The sequence below is a fragment of the Condylura cristata genome, unplaced genomic scaffold, assembly GCF_000260355.1.
Source record: "Condylura cristata isolate star-nosed mole 26May11 unplaced genomic scaffold, ConCri1.0 scaffold00021, whole genome shotgun sequence".
Classification (NCBI taxonomy): Eukaryota; Metazoa; Chordata; class Mammalia; order Eulipotyphla; family Talpidae; genus Condylura; species Condylura cristata.
Window position 1 is genome coordinate 35,912,007 of NW_004567122.1, and position 17,125 is coordinate 35,929,131.

The 17,125-nt window shown below is 38.3% G+C and overlaps 1 protein-coding gene across 5 annotated transcripts in view; it reads right to left on the reverse strand.

Annotated features, from left to right (window-relative positions):
- Positions 1 to 17,125, reverse strand: part of JAKMIP2 (janus kinase and microtubule interacting protein 2) — a 154,832-nt gene that overhangs the window by 18,846 nt on the left and 118,861 nt on the right. For 2 of the 5 annotated variants that reach the window (XM_012727897.1, XM_012727899.1), the window contains 10 exons: positions 16,643 to 16,783; positions 14,155 to 14,211; positions 13,435 to 13,554; positions 12,330 to 12,458; positions 9,347 to 9,430; positions 8,613 to 8,675; positions 6,018 to 6,116; positions 4,741 to 4,839; positions 2,963 to 3,016; positions 2,074 to 2,139 (listed from right to left, as the gene is read on the reverse strand). In XM_012727897.1, the coding sequence (XP_012583351.1) occupies positions 2,074 to 2,139; positions 2,963 to 3,016; positions 4,741 to 4,839; positions 6,018 to 6,116; positions 8,613 to 8,675; positions 9,347 to 9,430; positions 12,330 to 12,458; positions 13,435 to 13,554; positions 14,155 to 14,211; positions 16,643 to 16,783 (912 nt within the window). The remainder of the gene's footprint in view (positions 1 to 2,073; positions 2,140 to 2,962; positions 3,017 to 4,740; positions 4,840 to 6,017; positions 6,117 to 8,612; positions 8,676 to 9,346; positions 9,431 to 12,329; positions 12,459 to 13,434; positions 13,555 to 14,154; positions 14,212 to 16,642; positions 16,784 to 17,125) is intronic. The other 3 variants (XM_004686856.2, XM_012727898.1, XM_012727900.1) reach the window with 3 other exon arrangements.

Consider the following 17,125-nt stretch of genomic DNA (forward strand, 5'->3'; position numbering starts at 1 on the left):
AATGTGTAAATTAAAGGATGTAATCTGAGTAAGTCATGATTCATAATGTATTGCCCATATTCAGTACATTCTAATGTTTGATTAACATTTATTTTGTCTTTTTTGCACTATTAGAAATGTACCCCGCTATCAGTTATTTCTTTTTCGGTTATCTGTGATAAATGGTGTGGCACACACTAAGAATTGCTCTATATACCTACAAACTTGACATGCTTACAGGGACATGAAGTCCAGGTCCCCAAGGGCAATAAGAAGAGGAGAAAAAAAGATACATGGAGACTGGTGAGGAGCTCAGCTCTCAATTCTTGCAAATATGTTTTCTTCTTGAAATCAATTTCAGTGAAAAGTCATAGGATTCTGTAAATGCCCTCATACTGCCATTGTGTACTTTTAACTTTATTAATTTTTTTTCTCTTTCTGTTGTTGACTTGTCACTGAAGAACAAATTCTTTTGCATATCATGTTTTAAGGAGCACTGTGATTCGAAGTAGAGCCATAGGCTTTAGGTACAGATTTGGGTTGGTTCATTACCATTTGAGTGGGAGGAAGCATGTTACTGAAAACTCCATGCTCCAGTTTCCTCCTGTGTAAAATGAAAATAAGATGGTTGGGAGGAATAACAAGATCATGAAGAACAGTCTTTAGTATGGTACCTAGTCCTGCTCTAGGTTAAGGTCACTACTATTATTATTTTAATATAAAGTAACAATAGGGTTTACTTGTTAAAAATAGTTCTAGGCTCAATCTCTGGTAAAAAAAAAAATGACACTTATATACCATAGTGTTATTCAAATTTGTAGTCTAGGGACATCCCAGGCTGACATTTAGAATAACTTAGAGAAGTGGAAACATTTATCTGTACATCCCGAAGGCATGCTTTCACTTGTGAATCGCACAATTCTACACATGAACACTTTGGGGCTCGGCTTGTGTTTTAATCACCTGGTTCCTTGCTTTATGTCACTGTGCTAAGTATACTTACCATCGCTGTGCTAAGTACACTTACCACCTTGTGACTGTTCAACTGCACCCCACCCAGCCTTGCAAAGGAGGTAGGTGGGGTGTGGCCTATTTTGCCACAGTTAACAGGAGCTTCCACTGCTCAGCAGAAGTGCTGCCTTCTTTTAACAGGACAGGGTGAGGGTTGGGGTGGGGGTAAGAGTGAGGGTGAGGGCTAGTGTGAGGGTGAGGGTAGTGTGGGAAGGCAAGTTTGGTGCAGTGGCTTTGCACTTGGCTTATTTGAATCGGTATTCCCAATGGTACCTTTTTCTTTGCTGGTGGTCTTTCCCTTTCCCATTTTTATTCCTTACGTCACTGTTTTGCTGAGTAACTGACCTGCAGAATGCCCTCATTTCACATAGGTGACAGCTGACAGATCGCTCAGGGTTTCCTTTGATTGATTTACAAGCTTTTCATACATTTAGGAATTAACAAAGCAACTTGAGGGACATTCACAGTTCTCATTTTACCCAGCCATGAGGCACACACCCGCGCACACACACACACACACACACAACTCTCAACCACTGGGCTATTCTCATGGCACCTGAAGGATGTCAGGCTTCACCTCCTGACTGTCCTCTTCACTTCCTTCTTCTGATTTATTTACCAGCTTTGGACACAAGGGGGCAAAGCACACTTGGTGTTGCTCTTCTGAGAGCCTCAAACTGGCCTTTCTCAAAGAGTTGGCAGTGAGCCACCATGGAGTGATAAAAATCACTTGGGAAGGCTTGGTATGTGCACCCCCAAGGCAAAGCCAACAAACACAGGCATGCTCCAGCTTACAGTCTCTCTTACTTGGTAGGGCTGCTTGATTAAAATAAGCTAGAGGTCTTCCATTTGTAAAACACTGTATTTTCTAAGAGACTTCAAGACAATCACCCACCCACCCCAAATCAGTATGTCGACGTTTCTTTTGTGTGTTCTCATTCTATCTGGGTTAGAGTACCCTGAAATGTGAAATATGTATTGGGTATTCAATAATGCAAAGTCATATGTAAAGAGAATGTCCTTCAGCCCTTCCCTAGATGTTACACGGACACTAATGATCTGAATGTTAGCACAACTCATTACCTTTTCTGCCAGAGACAGCACCGTACTAGCCTGAATTATGGCCACTTGCTCTTCATTTCTTAAATTCTGTGAGGACAAAGGAGTAAAAGAAATTGAAGATAGTTATAATATTAGTGCCATTGGAAGGTGCCTGCCACAGACATGACTGCATATGTAGGCAGGGGAACTTCATAATAATACTCTTTAACAAAGATTTCATTCAAAATCTGTAAAAAAATCACATAAATTGTGATGTCTATCTTTCTAAAACTGAATTGATTTTGTTTTACTGTAAGCATACTTCATTAGTAGTCATGTGAAAATGTTAATTCATTTTCATGCCGTCATTGCAGCTTGGCATGATTTAATTGATTCCATTTGCTCCCGTCATAATTTTTCAAGGGAAAAAATTGTGTGACTCCTTCATCCTACATGCATCTTTCATCTGGCATTGCAATGAATGGCCTTCCCAATGAATTAATACGTCTTGACCCTACCTAGAAGTTGTTTTTTTGAAAGAAAAAGATTATAGTTTCCTGGACCATTTTTATGGGATGGTTACCAACCCTACTATTTAACAGCATTTCTATCTCATGACTGATTAATTTCATCCTAGCTGCCTCCTAGCAACAGTAAGAAGGTAATTAGCTTTAATCACAGCAGCATTCAAACCTGAAACCTGCCCATGAAAAGCATTTTACCAGGTCCCATTTCTGCCTTTCAGGGGTCCTTACAACCCTGTATCCAAGTTGTTTGATAAATTGTTGATTCTCTCCAGGTAGAGACATTTTGAAGAGAACATGGCATCTCATGTGCCATTATTATTTTACACATGATGCATTGGCAAGTGTTTCTTGTTTCTCTTTAGGCCAGTTTAAACCTTTATTTCATTTAATCAATTCATACTTACCCCATTGTCACCTAGGATATCAAGTTGCTTTATGAGATCAGGGATGTTCACATCCTGAAAAATCAAGGAAATGCAATCACATCAAAGATATCAACATGATCTACTATTCTGTGTCTAAATCCCGAGCTAGAGAAAACATTTTAAAGCCTATACTTTCTTGTGTTGTTTTCAATGAGGGACATCTGGCTTTAAGTTTCCACTGTGCTGCTTATAAATTGTGTGAACTCAAGGAGAATACTCAATGGTTCATTCTCAATTTTGCTAACCACAAAATAAAGATCATAAATGCCTTCTTTAAAGGCTGGTCAATAAAGAGATTGTGCAGGAAAAAGTCTAGGATGTAATAAGGACATGGAATTTACTCATTAACTTTTTCTTGTATCTGTCCATTTAAAAGATTATCATAATTTCAGGTATAAAGAGAAGTGATAAGTAATAAATATAAATAATCAGCCAGCTTTAATAATTAATAGAATTCTGACCTAGCTGATATTTTTATTTCTATGTGGAAATTATAGATTATAGTAAATACCATTAGTATAGTAAACACCACTATTTTTTGCATTTAGCATTAATTTAATTTAGCATTAATTTCACTCTGCTTATTTTTACTATATTCCTTGATGTTCATTTTGAAGGTGCTGAACTCTATTTTGAAGAGATATAAAATGGGATATAAATGACATCCACTGGGTTAAATTGTTTGTGATTTACCTAAGAAAAAGCATCTAAGGAAAAGAGTCAAATGATTTCCATTTAATTAGAGTTCAATCAAAAAAATTACTTTGGTTTCCAAATCTTCAGGAGGCGCAGGAAGGTCAGAAGTTTAAAACAAGATGGAAGACAAAGAAACACAATTTTACTCTCTATTCTGCCTTCCTCTCACCTCCCTGGCTTCTTAGCTCACTAGCACCACCTTCTCCTCTTACTCTTGATCAAATAGCAGTCCAGTAGGTCTCTACCACCAGGAAGGGGAAAGTCTAGCTCAATTTCACAGGGAAAGAGGAGGCAATTAAAGCAGGTATTTTGGCAGTTCAGTCTGGGAGCAGGACAGGCCATGCAAAGGTAAAAGAGAGATCAGGAATGGCAGGAAGCTTTTGAGCTTTACCTCTGGAAAAGATATTCACAATGTAATCTCATTACACTGAAGGACAATATATTTGCTAGGAGAATGAGCCACCTCAATCCAACTTCAACTTTTAAAATGCATTCCAGTATCATTAAAAATAGAATTGTGTTTTGCCTAAGTGAGCAAGATGGTATAAACTGTATGTCCTTCTAAATGAACAATCATTCCTAAATTAAACATATTAAAAGAGATTGTAGACTAGTTGATTGCAATGTCTCTTCCAATAATGCAATTCCAAAATTATGGATTCTACAGTTTCTAAAAGAGCACAACAAAGGAACTCAACAAGTATCTTTCTGGGCACATCTAAAATGTTTCTTGAAGTACCATATTTATTTAATATTTCCTTTAGAGAATGAAGGATAATTATCTTAATAAATATTTTGATTTTGAGCCATCCTTTATGATACTCTGTTCTAAATAATGATGGTTCTTGTGTTCTCTGCTGTTATCATTCACACACCTGTCACACATTTATTTTGTTTATACTCCACTGATTTTCCAATAAATGTAGTTGAAAGTATAATCCCTATATTGTTTATATCAAAATGACAATTAGTGACAAAAACCACCAGTCTTGAGCAACATCCCCTTTTCCAATCTCCCATTTTTCTAATTAGTACAAACAAAAAATTAAATATCTTCCTACCTTGACACCTTCTTTCATACAGTAGATCTGTAGAGCACTCACACCATCTGAGAATGGGTGAATTTGTAGATTAAAAGGAGGAGATCGTCTCTCTCTTTCCTTGAAATACAGTGAAGAATATATGGGAATTAAAAAAAAAAAGAAGCAACAACTGATTAAACACTAAACCAGTTGTCTGTGTTCTCTACACTGTTCCAGCAGTTTGCCATTTAGAAAAAAATTAAAATTGATCTCAAGATGTTCATGTTTAAGTTTAATGGAAAAGAAGTGATTAGTTAACTAATAGGCATGAAAGAATAAGAATCTATAGATGGTGTTATCCAATCTTGCAAATTTCTCTTCTGGGAAATGTGGGAAGGGGAGTTGCAATTAAACTGCATAAATATTTAGAATGTTCTGGTATTGCATGGAGTAAGTAGTCTTTTGACCATAAAATTTTATGGCAACTAATGGCCTTTTGCATATTCAAGCCATCCAAGCTTCATGAGGAAGATGGGTGGCTACTGAAGATGAAACTCTTTCACTGGAGCCTAGCAACGCCAAATCTATTCAACTCCACTCTGAAATAACTTCAACAAGGAACTTCTGGAAAAATACCAAAAAACCAGTGGGAATTTTCCTTATTTTTAACATCTCACCATAAAGACAACCAGGCTCTATGCCAGATGGGGCATGGTACAATCAAAATTTTATCTGATTGATATGTTTAACTAAAAAAATATGAGTAAAATTTCATCAGTTAACCAAATGATGTTCTAAACGGTTGCTTTGCTCTTAGTCTTTTTCATAAATACATTTATAGACTAAAAGTTTACTTAGAGATTCAAGTGTTTAACTTAACTATGAAATGCTTTTGTATACAGTATATTTTGAAATATGATTAATGAGAGACTTCAATGAAGGATGGCAATAATTATTTAAAACAATGAAATATTGATGAAGTTTGAAAACTATGATTTACATTATTAAGAAAATTACTCATTAGCCTTGTTCATAAAGGCAACAATATTGAAAACTGTAGTATCTGAGCAGATAATTCTGGGTTGCATTAATGCTTTATCACTTATTAGTCAGGGAATATGGGCAAGTTATTTACCCTCAGTCACCTCATTTATAACATCTTGACTGTAGTTGTGAGGTCCAAATGAGAGGATGTATCTGAAACATTTAATTCAGCCACTCATACACAGGGCATGGCAACTGTTGCTGTCAGTACTGTTATTATTATTATGTTATCATTATCATTATCATCATCATCATCAGCCACATTTCCTTACTTCTAGCTCTAGATTTCGAAACTCCAGCAGTTCATTCTGGTCTCTGGCATCCTGCAGCTCCTGTTGTAACCGGTGATTTTCTGCCTCCTGTTTTTCTATCTAATAAAGTAAATCCTCAAATTAGGCAAACATCGCAAAAAGCATCTACAACTTTGCAAAGCAAGCATAGATAGCGTTCACTTACTCAATGAAGAGATCATTAGATCATGAAAAAGAAAAATCCCAAGTAGATGTGAAGAAATAAATCTTTGGCTGTCCACTTAGGTAGCCCTCAGTTGTGATTGCTGGGCAATACAAGAAAATTAGGAGGACATTTCTAGTTAGTGAAAAATAAGTCTAGGGACCCTTTACATAGCAAATCTGGCCATGTTCTTGTTGTGGGTCAGGGTCAGTTTGTAGAACAAGGTTTAATGGTACAAATAAGGGAAACTGACCACTCACTTCTGGAGTTGCAAATAGTTATAGAAATAACTTTTAGGAAACATCTTTGATCTTATATGAAACAGCTCAATTCGAGTTAATTACAAAATAAAGCCAAATTCCTCAAATGGCATTGAGAAACAGTAATGAACTGGTCATCACCTAGCCTCCCAGTTTTAAATGTTATCAATGTCATTTCTACACACTCAAAAACTGACATGTGGTCACACACACACCAGAATCTAGAATCCCAGATCAACCCCAGGGACTTAATTCTTCCATGAACGCTGTATTTCTCATCTCCCGGCCAGAAAAGGACTCTGCCCACTTCCTTCAAAATGTGAGAAAATCCTGCACTTCCTTAAACACTGAACAGTAACATCGTGCACACTGTGAGAGTCTTTCCTCCTGGTCTCCTATTCAGAAGTGATGCTTCTGCCGTCTGTTTTCCTACTGGGCATTCCTGTAGAGTGCCTACAGAACCAGGTGAGGCACAAAACTAAGTTAGTTGTGTACACACATGTCCATGGCTACAAGGGCTCAGAAAATTTTCATGATCTGTAATAGATTTGGGGCTGCCTTTGACATTTGCTATCTGGGTAGGCCTCACTTAAAGTCTTTAATTTAGAAATAAAAAACTAGGAACTTTTATTGTAGAATTAATCTTACTTTCCCTAAGTATATATATCTGAAGTAAAATGGTTAGCTTTATCATCATTTCTGTTTTCCTTTTGCTCCAAGAGACCTGAGCTGAAAAGCTTCCTATTGGCTGAAAGAAATCAAGAGCAAAGGAGATCAGGCAGAAGACATAATGGAAACAATTTTTTTTTAGGTGACAAAGAATGTAGTAACACATTTCTGAGACAACTAAAATCTGATTTTACTCAGTGTCATGATACAGAAAAATAGGAAATGGAGATATATAGGGATATATTGTATGATATTAATGTAGTCAATTTATTTTTTTATACTAGGTTTTTATGGTCTATGGAACTTTTAAGCTTTTAGAGGCTGACATATCAAAAAAAGAGATTCTGTTTTCTAGTATCTTGCCTTGAGGTTGATGATGGGCTATTTGGGGAGATCTCCGGTTCTGGTGGGAAGTGGTAGCTACTAGGTCAGTGGTTCAAGGGTGCAAGGCACAGGTCAGAGCCTATGTATGATGAAGTTTCTTCATAAGGACCTTTAACCTTTCTCTGCATACCTTCAATCTTGAAGGTATATCTTTTGAGCATGTTTTCAATCTTGGAATATCTATTTATCTTCTATACATTAGCTGTCTCTCTTCATGTAGAAAATAAGACAGGATTTCCTAACTTTGTCAGAATGGAAAGGAGGGAGGACATTTATCTTTTTTTCCTTTCTTATGATAATGAAGATGTAGGGGGCAATTATTTCTCATATTCAAAAGGGCTTCCAAACTCTGGTTTTGTCAACAACAACATAAGATAATTTTGCAATCCCTCCCATGGATTTTTGGAAGCTAAATATCAAGGGAAAAGCCACCTTTGAACTTAGTAAGATCTCAGTTGCATTAACTACCTTAAACCAAAAGCTTATGCTCAGTCAAAATTAATTATCTCTCTTGGGCTCATGTGTCACTGGACTTTGGCAGCTTGATTCTTTGAACCACCTCCAGGACATGTTGTATTATGCTTTGGCTGTATCTTTTCAAAGTTCTCTCATTAAAAAAGATACACATGAATAAATATAAACAGTTAAGTTGAGCAACAAGATTCAAAGTGAGAACAGTCTATGCTGGGGTGCAGCACGGTCTGGCAGTCAGTCAGATTCTGTCACTTCCTTGCACAAAATAACAGGTCTACTCAAGTGTGTACTTTGCAGATGGACAACCACGCAGGATGTGTACACATGTGCGTATATATATCTGCATATATATACAGGAGATATATATGGTCGACATATCCGCAGGTTTCGGGGTCACATCCTTTCCAGTCGGCACAACGCCCAGAGCAGAGCCATGCACACGTGCCACTTCACTGATGGTGATGGCGGGGACAAGGATGCAGTCGAGCACGCAGCAGAGGACAGCGCGGTGCCGGAAAAGCCTCCCCTTCCCCTAGCCCCTGTGCCACTCCTGAGAGGACCCCCTGCTGCTCCTGGATCTCGCATCATTTTCTCCTCTGCCCCACTAGGGTGTTGCGCCCAACATACCTTTTCTAAAAGCTCCTGGTTTCTCTTAATGAAAAGTTGTTTATCTTCTACCCAGTGTGAAGCCTGTTTGACAAAGAATATCGCGCAGTCAGCATTTCAGAGGGGCACGAGAGAGCACGTGTCGTCACACCACTTGGTACAGCTGTCTTCTTTTCACCCAGTTTGTTTGCCTGTCGGCCACTGGTAAGTGACACCCGCCCCGCCAGCTCCTTATTCAAAGACATTGGGGCCAAAGTTGCCAGGAAAATTTAACCCCCTTCTCATTGTCACTCACTAGCGCTACCCTTTTCAGTCTGAATAATCCAGGACCAGCCTTCTGGGGACTCAGAAGTGACCACACAGGCAAAAAGTGAAAAGGGTCAGAATGCACACAGGCCAGATACATATGAATGGAAAACATTAAAATGCAGAACCATAAATGTAGCAGAGAGGCAAAGAATGCAGCTGGAGGGAGGGTCTTTGTCTTAGCCGCTGTGACAAGTCTAGGCTACTGGACAGGGATCCTCTTCCTCTGGCATTCTCTCTCTTGCCCAACCTCATACGCTGTTGTAGTTGGGCTCACAACTCTGGCCAGAAAAACACCAGGGACAGAAACATAGAGTTGAACATTCTGACACAGTTTGAGAAAGGTCACTGTGGCGAGCCAAGCCGTGTCCTGGGTGCGCAGGGCCGTCTAGAGGAAGGGCAGACTCAACTGTCTGCCTCTGTAGCGGTGCTAGCCAGCAAATGCCTACCTGCCCTTTCTGAGCCAGAGTTGCTTCCAGATCTTCGATTTTGGCTTTATACCTTAGCACCTCTGCCTGGAGCTGTTCTTGAGCCTGGTAAAATAAAGATGCCACAACTCAACAAGCAAAACGGTCATTCAGCAGTTTTCTTCCCCTCCGGGTCCTTGCCTAGCCCTTAACAAGCAAGAAGAAATAAGAATCTTGCTGTGACAAAAGGATCTTTTAAAACTATTTTAGGAAATAAAGTCGTGCTTAAAATTTCATGTGGTTCCCTTGACCATCAGGTTGAAATTCAACCTTAGCAGCTTGGGCTTCGAGAACTCCCATTCTATGTCTACTCTTTCCCTACTACTCAACCGAGTCCACACCTCACCTGCTGGTGACCTCCTTGTTTCCTAAACACATGTTGTTACTTGCCACTTGTCTCTTTACTTGAATCAGTTCTACTTCTGGAGAGCCTTCACTACTTTGGGCTCACCTAGATCCCACCACCATTCTTACATAGTCAACTTTGTGCCTTACATCTAAAGCCAACATATGCAAACATACACACATGATGTGCACATGTGTGTGTGTGTATGTGCCAGTCTACGTGAAAGCAGCTTGAGGTGTTGATCTTGGGGAGCAACCTGTCCTCCATCACTTAGCCTAACAGCTTTTTTGAGTTTCATAAGTGTTTTTATAACTGCTAGCTTGAACTCCCCTGCAGTCCTCTAGACTGAGACTCCACTGAGGGAGTTTTTGCTCCAGCATCTGTGGTATGTTCAGTCTTCTGGCTTTCTTAGGGGTTATCTTAGGGAAAGACTTTCAGAGTCCTGCCTTTGCACCCCTTTTCCCTGGACTGTTGCTCCCAAAGTGTGCTGTGGTTGTCCCTTTTCTCCACCAGGATTTTTAGGCTTTGTTCTACTGCATTCTAATTTCAAGTCTGTGGAGTAGGTGAGCCCAGTGTCCCTACTGCCACCATTTTGCTGGATTTAACAAATGGACTATCTTTGATTCTCTTTCTATATATAATCCTATTTTCTTTGAAAAATAGTTTGCTTTTTTCTTTTTTCCTGCTCCTATGTATATTTTTTCCTTGTCTTGTGATCTGGATAGTTTCAACAGTATAAAGTTGAATGAAAGTAGCAAAGATAGGTATCTTTCCCATTCTCTTCAAGAGGAGATTGTTAAATGTTACCTTTATCAGAACAACAACAACAACAAATCCAAGCTTTATTTTGCTAAGATTTATTTTAACCTGGAATGGTTATTAAATATAATACCTTGTTTCCCCTTGTATTAACATGACTATATCCTTTGCTTTCATTGATGTTTTCATCCAAACTACGTTTGTATTCTACATTTAAAAAATTTACTCTGCTGTTCTTTTCCTATCTGCTTTGTTTTAGACTGTTTTGCTGAGAATAGTTTTTCAACTTCAGTGACCAGAGCAATGCTATTTAGATTAGAGAGTGAGTAGAGAGAAAGAGAACAAGCTTCTATATCATCACATTTCAAAAAAAAAAAAAATAAAAACAAGGAATATGGGGCCTCTCTGGTGACCTACGGGTTAAGTCTCAGTGCTATCACTGCTACGGCCTGAGTTTGATCCCCGGCCAGGGAACTGACCCACATGGCACAGCAGACCTCTCCTGTCTTGACTTAGCAGTGTATTTCAGTGGATCTGCCTGTTCTGTTCCCCACTCTGTCTCTGGTAAATCCTCTGGCCTACAGCCCAATTCTTCTATGCAGAAAAATATATAAAAATAAAAATAAGGAATATGCTGTTAGATTAAATAACCAAACCTATGTGGATAAGAATGTTAGGAAATACTGATAATGTAAACGACAAAGGTTACAAACTTAGGGCACAATGCTAAAGACACACATACACCTCCTTTCTAATGACTGATTTCCTGTCCATTCCAAATTCCACATTTACTTATTTGTATATGCACTCATATGTAAGTGTATATGTTTATACACTGTCATGTAAAATTTCCTAACTGTAATATCTATCCCTCCCCCAAAAACAACTGACAGTGGCTTCAGCAGCACTCCTCAGCATACTACAGACCATGTAAACCCACAGGGCAGCACAGTCCTTCTTGTTCCATGTAAGTTATGGCATGGAGGTTATGATTCCAAACTTAAAAGGACTATAGTTCATATCCTAACTTTAATCTGACTAAGCAACATATTCTGATTTTAACCTAAGTTATGCCTATCTCCTACTAAGTTATTCTCTCCTCTTCTATAAAAAAGACAGTAACAGTTAGACTTGTCTTATGATGACATGACATAATGTATGCACGATGCTCATTATAATAACTAGAACATAGCAAGAATCAATAGATATTAGGGATTAGAATGCATGTCTTTTTAAACAAGGTTAGAAGGGCAGTTGTGACATAATAAAAAGAACTACCAAGTTTTTCAAATCTTACTTAGTAAGATTTGAGTAATTTGAATTGGAATCCCAATTTTCTATTTACTGTCTGTGATCTTGGGTACTTTAATTCAATTAACCCCTCTGAGCCTTACACTGCCCTTTTATAAAATATTGACCCAAGAGAGCGGTCACAGGGACTAAATAAGATATAGTCATTGAAAGTTCTCAGTCAGTTGTCAACTGTAACTCAGTGGACTTATTAAAAGAAACTAGCTAACCATTCTTTTTGAAAGGTCAAATTTCTCTCTCTTAAGCAAAAACCAAAAAAATGGATTATCAAAATTTATTATTGTCTAGCTTTGAAAATACACATTTTCAAATAGCAATGATAAGAACTATATGCTCAACTATCTTTAAAGGAATAAAAGCATCCATCTAAGGTAGGTTCTAACGTTTCTAGATCCAAGGTATGGTTTGTTGACATGAAAGATAAGAGTTCAAAGCCACAGTGGGAGAAGGGTGGAGAACGGCTGGCCCGGGGATACTGTTCCTCCCGTGGTATTTTCATGCTGTGGTTGTTGCAGCCAGTCAAAGCCCTCTCCCCAGAGGTTCACTCACCTTAGCTTCTCTTTCAGCATCAATGAGGCCTCCGGTTTGCTCCTGCAGGAGGGCATACGCTCGTTGCAGGGCCTGGTATTCTTTTGTTAATTGCCGAAATCGTAACTCCGATTCTTCAGCTGCTAAACTCTTTAGGTTAAAAAAAAAAATAATAATTGTGCAATGCTCAGTTCCTGGGTTCCATATGAAATGTTAACATTTGTCCATTTGTTAAGAGAAGTTAAAGGTTTGGTTTTGGATTCAGTGTGATTTTATTCTTAATTTCAAAGTATGCATAGTAATATTTTCAAGATGGAAATTGCAGAAATACCTAAATATTTATTAATAACAGAAACATTTACTTATGTATACATTTCTGATTACTACTTGGATTCTAGAAAATTTTGGACCCAAATAAGGACTTATGCTCAGATTTTGGATGTAAATTTGAGGCAGTGCTGCTGAGGACTTTAGTCTTGCGTCTTTGCAATACATTCACATCTATCAACTTCTTTCTCTGAAAAATTACAAAAGGTGTCAAACTCCAGAGCATGAGACAGTCACCAGGGAGTTTAGTGAAAAATGCAGATGTAGAGGCTCCGGCTCCAAGATCTTGAGTCAGGAGTGCTTATGGTAGAGTCTAGCAATTTCCAACATGATTGAATCCCCAAGATGATTCCAGTGAAGGTGGCTTGCAGAATACACTTTGCTAAATACCATCTGAGATTATATCTAAAAACTTGTTCTTCCAGTTTATTCTTTGGTTAATACTTTCTCGTGGTGAAGAATTTGGGAAAGTGATGTTTATTCTGAAAGAAGTCTTTTCATTACAGACCTGCACTTTAGAATTTCTAAAAAGCTTACATGCCCAGTGGACAATAAACATGGCAATAGTTCTGAAGTTAAGGGGGCAAGGAGGATAAGAGGCAAAAAATAAAAATAGAAAAGTTATACGATATAGGTGAAGCTATTTTCCAAGAGGTATTCAATTCAAGCATGGTCTCAAAATTGGTCACTATTATGAGATCATTTTTAGCTGTTTTTAAAGGAGGTAAACCATGGAAAGCATGTTTTTGTCTCCCTTAACGGTAAGATTTGGTAAGCATATAACAAAAACAAAGCTTACTTCATCCAAGTCATCATCAGGAGTGGCTGGTGTTCGGTCTGTTCTAAATGAGGCCATGGATGATGTCTCCGAATCCATGGAGTCCTCATCATAGCCAATAAATGGGTCCAAAACAGGCCTCTGTGGAGAGAAAGTACAGACTCACTGACACAACTACCTGTGTATTTGACTGAAGCTCTGCTGACTGGCGATGTGCACAGGAACACAGACCACATGGACCCTTCAAATGATGCACTTGGCAGAAATAAAAATCGAACAGATAAGCTAAGTAACAAAACTTTATGGATTATAAAAAGCTATACAGATATTGGTGGATTGGAAGCATCATTACCACCAGTGTTTTCCTAGTGCATAATGAAAACATACTGATCGGTTACAGGGCAGCTGTCAATGGGAGGCCTTAGGTCATGTGTTTGTGGCGTACGACTGGAGTGCGACTCTCTAACTTGGCAGGTTACATTTACACCATCAAACCCGCTCACTTCTCTACTCAGGCAGTCATAGAAAAGCAACCCTTTCAAGCCAGAATCCACAACACAATCATTTTTGGACTTCTGAGAAATGTCAAGAGAAGAGAATTTCTTCTGGCATATAAAGCCCATGGGCAGCGGCATTTCGGGAATATGCAATTTATCACATTTTGCAGGACGATTTCTTGGCAAGCTCTACTCGTCTGGCTGTGTTTGTGGCAAAATTCTGATAACCCAGTCTTCTCATTACCTTAATTGGCTTGGAACTCCTCCTATGCCTTCTCCTACGGATAAGCTTTTCTCGGTCCTGGAAAACAGATGAAGATTTTTCAGAGCTAGAATTGGTATATATTTTCTATATAGGCTTTTGGTTTTTTGCACAGAGTGTCTTTTCTCCTGAGGAATTACATATTTATGTTTAAAATAATATTATACTCTGTATCTTTGACAACTTTTTAAAAAAAATTTGTTTATGCACACAGAACTGAGGTACAGGCCAGAAGTGCAGGGGCAGTGAGAGGATTCGCCAGAGACAGAGGGGGGAGCAGAGTAGGCAAATAAAAGAAGTACACTGCTGAGGGGAGCAGTAGGAGAGACAGGAGAAGTCTGCTGAGCTATATGGGTCATTTCCCTGGCTGGGGATCGAACTTGCACTAAAGTGTTATAGTGTTGAGCTTTAACCTGTGGCACAACCAGGGAGGGCCTTCTTTGACAATAGTTTGGTATGACATTTAAACAAATTAAAGTAAGGATATTCTATAACTTTTCCTGATACTCCACATGGATCTTATCTTACAGCTTCACAATCAGGAGGTACTGTGTTCCTAATCAGAATCCTTAAAGATTTACCCTTAAAGATCAAATAGCTCTAATAAGAATTACTCACATTCTCCAAAGAATATTCTTCAGTTTTTCCGGGATTCAAAATTATTATTATTATTTTGATTTTTTTCCCTGATAGTTTATTTTTCCATCATTTTGTGCATTTTTCCATTCCAATTGTAATCCTCTTGGGCTTCCCAACACCAAATCACCCATGTGCTATCACCGAAGTCCAGTGCATTTCCCTCCCCCCACTGTTTTTGATTTAATTCCCCACTCCACTCCCATAAAATGTCTCTGGTATATAACTGTTCATTATTATTATTATTATCAAAATTATTATTATCATTTTTAAAGATTTATTTATTTATGCATACAGAACTGGGGTACAAGCCAGAGGTGTAGGGGCTGTGAGAGGATTCACCAGGGACAGCGTGGGGAACAGAACAGGCAGATCAATGAGGTGGGTCAGGAGAGGTCTGCCATGCCATGTGGATTACCTCCGGGGCATGAGGGTATCGAACTCATGCTGAAGTGGCTTTAGTTTCCCAGTGCTGTGCTTTAACCTGCTGCGCCACCAGGGAGGGCGGTTTCAAAATTATTTTTAGGGCGGTTTCAAAATTATTTTTAAAGTATAAAGTGTTGAACAGATATTATTTTATAATAAAGTAAAACCTTATTCTTTTCATTTATTCACTTGAAAAGCATAGAAAACTATCCTTTAATTAATCTTGGATGCTTGTTCTTACCTGAGGCCTCTGAAGATGGGAACAAAGTTTCTACTTAGAATCATCTAGTGCTTTGTGGGGTGAGGGGTTTTCATTGGAATGCCAAGAAATGATGACCAATTTCTTGATTCATTCTTATTGTAGATGAAAATTTTGGAAATTTGCTATTCATCCATTAAATATTTCAGGTGTTTGGGCCCTCCCTGGTGGCACAGCGGGTTAAAGCACTGCACTGAGAAGCTAAAGCCACTTCCGCATGAGTTCGATTCCCGCCTGCCCTGGAGGTGACCACATGGCGTGGCAGACCTCTCTTGACCCGCCCGCTGCTCCCCTCAGCAGTGTACTTCGTCGATCTGCCTGTTCTGCTCCCCACTCTGTCTCTGGTGAAGCCTCTCGCTGCCCCTGAGCCTCTGGCCTGTACCCCAGTTCTGTATGAACAAATAAATAAATCTTAAAATATATATATTTCAGGTGTTTATTGTATGAATTCAAAGATAGATGGAAAAGGTGTCACTTATATATCTTGTCAATAGGCACGAATATCTCAAAATCCTGTAAGAAACTTTTAAACACAGGATTCTCAAAGTCAAGCAAATTTCTATACTAGTGAATCTATGAGAACTATAAGTAATTGAGAATGTAGAACTGAGTGAGGATACAGTGTTTTAGAAGGCCAAATATGGTTTAAGTTAGTGATGTTAATTTTTTGATTTTTCATTCTAATAGTAAAAATATTTTGACTATGAAATTTTAATATTTCTGAAACTTTAAACAGTTACGCTTAGATTATCCTTTTCCTACAGTATATGCACTATACTGTATACTCATCAAAGGACATTTATAAAGAGAAAGCCATAAATAATTATAAACAGAAGTTATAATCTTTTATTTCCTCAACAGCAGGAAGTAATCTTGACCACCTTATTTTAGAGACTATTATTTAAAACCCCCATCACCTGTTCCTAAACTCTGTCAATTAGTTAAGAATGGACTATAGTTGAAAAGGTTTATAACAGGTGACTAATAAGAGATATTTTCATAATAGACTCTCTTGAACCTATTTACATACCAAACATAAGAACTTGGCTTTGGGGCTAATCCAAAACTATGAAATACTCCCAGAGTGTGGTGATTTGCAGGCAACTTGTCCCTGGGAAATGCTTAGTTTATAAAGTGATTAAAACCTACCCTTGTGAGCTCATCGATAATGTTCTGTTGTTCAATGACTTGAAGTTTTAGGAACTCTGTCTCTTGTTCTTCATTAGCTTGGTCAAGGTCATTCAGAGATTTCAACTTTTTCAAGGGTGGATGAGATGTTATTTTTTCTCTCTGATTGGGAAAAGAAGAAAGGACAAGTGGACAAGCAGACATTTTAAAATACCCAAATTTTAGAGCTTCAGATAAAATATTTGTAGAAATTTTATGAGGCCTAACTAAATTGAAAAATATATACAGCTTAGCTACACATACATAGCCACTAAAATCCTCAAGTTCATTTTATCTGCTCTAAGTTGAAAGAATTGATTGTCTGAAGATGTCTAGAGCATCTTCTGTGCTCTCGGTCTGTGAAGAGGACACTCCCCATCACTTATCCAAATCTAATACAAATGATGGCATCTCGTCCTTATCTCTTACATACAGTCTTAGGAGATGTAAGTTCACTATGCAGTG